This window comes from Sinocyclocheilus anshuiensis, unplaced genomic scaffold (assembly GCF_001515605.1).
Source record: "Sinocyclocheilus anshuiensis isolate Anshui unplaced genomic scaffold, SAMN03320099.WGS_v1.1 scaffold2168, whole genome shotgun sequence".
Taxonomy (NCBI): domain Eukaryota; kingdom Metazoa; phylum Chordata; class Actinopteri; order Cypriniformes; family Cyprinidae; genus Sinocyclocheilus; species Sinocyclocheilus anshuiensis.
In genome coordinates this window covers 46560-49556 of record NW_015546037.1, presented here as the reverse complement: position 1 = coordinate 49556, position 2997 = coordinate 46560, and the positions used below count along the sequence as shown (strand labels likewise).

Genomic DNA, 2997 nt, shown 5'->3' with positions numbered 1-2997 from the left:
ATAATATAATATAATATAATATAATATAATATAATATAATATAATATATTAAGAGAATTAAGAGTGGAAGTCTATTTGGATATTTATTAAGTTGCATGTGTTTGTTGGTGTTTCTGATGGAGTCACGTGGCAATTACCTTATATTCCTGGATGATGCCATTCTGATGCTCTGCAGGAGGAGGGTCCCAGGAGATACTGATGGATGTGCTGTTCTGATTGCCCACAGTGAGGACCGTCACCTGCTGAGGAGGAGCACTGGGCGCTGGGACACAGGGAGAGAAACAGAAACACAGAGTTTTACTTCCATGCATAGCTTCCATGATGTTCTTCTACACTATTGACATTCCGGACTTTCCAGAAAAGATTTGAGGCTACAGCTGCCTCTGATTGTTTGGCAAGGATTTACTCAACACGCAACACTCATGCCATGACACTCTCTCATTCTGTTTCCTCTGAAAGAGTCTGTTGTAAGTCACAGCATTAGCATTAAGCAGTCGATGTGTGTGTTGAGCTTAAATACGTAAGACAGGTGGCCACGGGTGCACAAGTTCATTAGATGGGGATTTTCCTCAGCCTGACACTGACACTCCTTCACATTTCACTATGATTTCATATCCTGCCTCTGAAAGGAGGGATTTACTGAAAAAATACATTTACTGAGAGACAATGAGATGGTGAGCCATCCAAACAACTCGGCTTTCTTAGCAAATCGCTCTGACAGGCATGTAGGTTGCTCAACTCGGGGAGGAATGCGAAGAACGGAGATATGTTTTTGTATAGAGTAAAGAATGGAGCGCTGGTAAACATATTGACATGGATACATCGATTGAAGGAGGCCAGTTGCGAATCCAAGATACTGTTTTGTCCTTGGCTGAAAACAGAGTTTGTAATGTAGAAGTCGAGACCCCGGACCCCTATTTTATTAACCCCATCAGAACCACCCTGACAGAGACAAGGGAAGGGAATGAAATAAATAATAGAGGTCTTTAGTGGAAAATAAAATTTTTCTAAAAAATTTTTTCTCATTTCTGTGGCAACCTGAGGTGCGGCGACACAGCAGAATACTGACAGATCAATTACGGTAAACTCTGCTCGCTCGCACTCTTTCGCTTCCCTGCACTCTAACCCCGCGTAAATGGCACATATCCCAAAGCCACACTCATCCCTCACACGGGGCGGCCCATTTTAACCCTCAAAACACCTGACGGGACAAACGGCAGCTTGCCTTCATCCAACATCTGCAGCTGAATGGAAAATAACAGAGCAGTCGGCCGCTGAATGAACTCAGCACGTCGCAGGTGACTAAATCGCTCCCATAACAATACAGCCAATGTCATTCAAAGTTAAAACTGATCATTATGCACATCTGAAAATCCTTTAATACTGAATAATATATGTGTGCATGTATGTTTTTTTTTTTTTCCGTCTCAGAATTTAAAGTGCAATTTGATTGGGATTTTTACCTTAATACTGTAAATATTATAGTAATTGAATGATAATTATTTAAGTAAACGAAAGAAAGAAAAGAAAATGTAAAATTTTTCAATGTTGAAAAATTATTATAATATAAGATAATATAATATGTAATTTTACATAATAATAATAATTTTGTGTGTGTATATATATATATATAAATTAACAAAGACTAATAAATGCTGAAACAGATGTATTGCTGATTGTTATATAATATAATATAATATAATATAATATAATATAATATAATATAATATAATATAATATATGTATTTTTCTTACAATTAAGAGTGCAATTGGATTTTTACCACAACACTGCAAAAAAAGTAATTAAGTAATAATTGTACTGAAAATTCCAAATTTTCTTCTTTATTACTAAAAAAATAAATACAAAATAAATAAGCAAAATCCTTCCTATTTCACTCCTTAATTAGTATTTTTCTTCTTTAATACTGAATAATATAATATAATATAATATAATATAATATCTCAAAATTAAGACTATAAGTTGATTTACATTTTTCCTTATCGCTGTAAATTGTACAGTAATTGATCAAGCAATAGTTATCACAGAATATTCACATTTTTCTTCTTTAATACTGAAAAATAATATCAGCGTAACTCAGCACGCTGCAGGTGACAAAACCCCTCCTATAACAATGCAGACAATGTCATTCAAAGTTAATGCCGCAAATCATTTAGGCGCTTATCATTATGCACATTTGAGCCAAACAATACATATTTCTCATTTGGGGAGCGATGGCGCAGGCGATGCTAATAGTGCCATTAGCGGTGTGATGTATAGCCAGCGAGGATGTGACCTCTGTTTCACTGCTGCTACAGTAGCCTGCTGGGAAAGCTGATGAAAAAAACATTCTGTGATGTTAAACCAAGCTAATATTGAGACCCCGGGCGAGCGGCAGGGCTTTAGCTTACAGAATGTGAAGAAATGCTACATTGCTTTAACATGCCACTAATCAATGTGTGATAATGACCCTCGGGGAAAAAACTCCTATTGAGAAGCTGATTATTAACCATAAAATGGATTAAGAACACAGAGGAGTTTCTAAAAGGGCCTGTTTCACCTTTTCAACCTCTATCTTCAAAAAAATACTACTACTGCAGCTAATAGTACAGGACGTTTTCAAAAAAAAGAGCTAAAGCTATTCTTGCATAGCTATAGTCACATCCATCAGTGTTGATATTATATAAGAGTAAGTAAAAGAGCCATGTATACAAAAAAATAAATACTATATATATATATATATATATATATATATATATATATATAAACATACAGATTTGTGCATATATGTAGCTTTAATAAAATTGCATATATAAATAAAATGTATATTGTTGACATATAGTTGTTATATATAAAAATCATCCTATGTTATAACATTTACATACAATATACTAATTTTACTATAGGGATAGAATATAGGGATATGTTTATAACACATATAACACACACACACACACACACACACACACACACACACACACACACACACACACCCACAC

General features: G+C 34.8%; 1 protein-coding gene across 1 annotated transcript in view; it reads right to left on the bottom strand.

Annotated features, from left to right (window-relative positions):
- Window positions 1-2997, bottom strand: part of LOC107698852 (roundabout, axon guidance receptor, homolog 2 (Drosophila)) — a gene marked incomplete at its 5' end in the record, with an annotated part of 76473 nt that overhangs the window by 38128 nt on the left and 35348 nt on the right. Inside the window, one exon of the mRNA XM_016499981.1 lies at window positions 138-262. Coding sequence (XP_016355467.1) covers window positions 138-262 — 125 coding nt within the window. The remainder of the gene's footprint in view (window positions 1-137; window positions 263-2997) is intronic.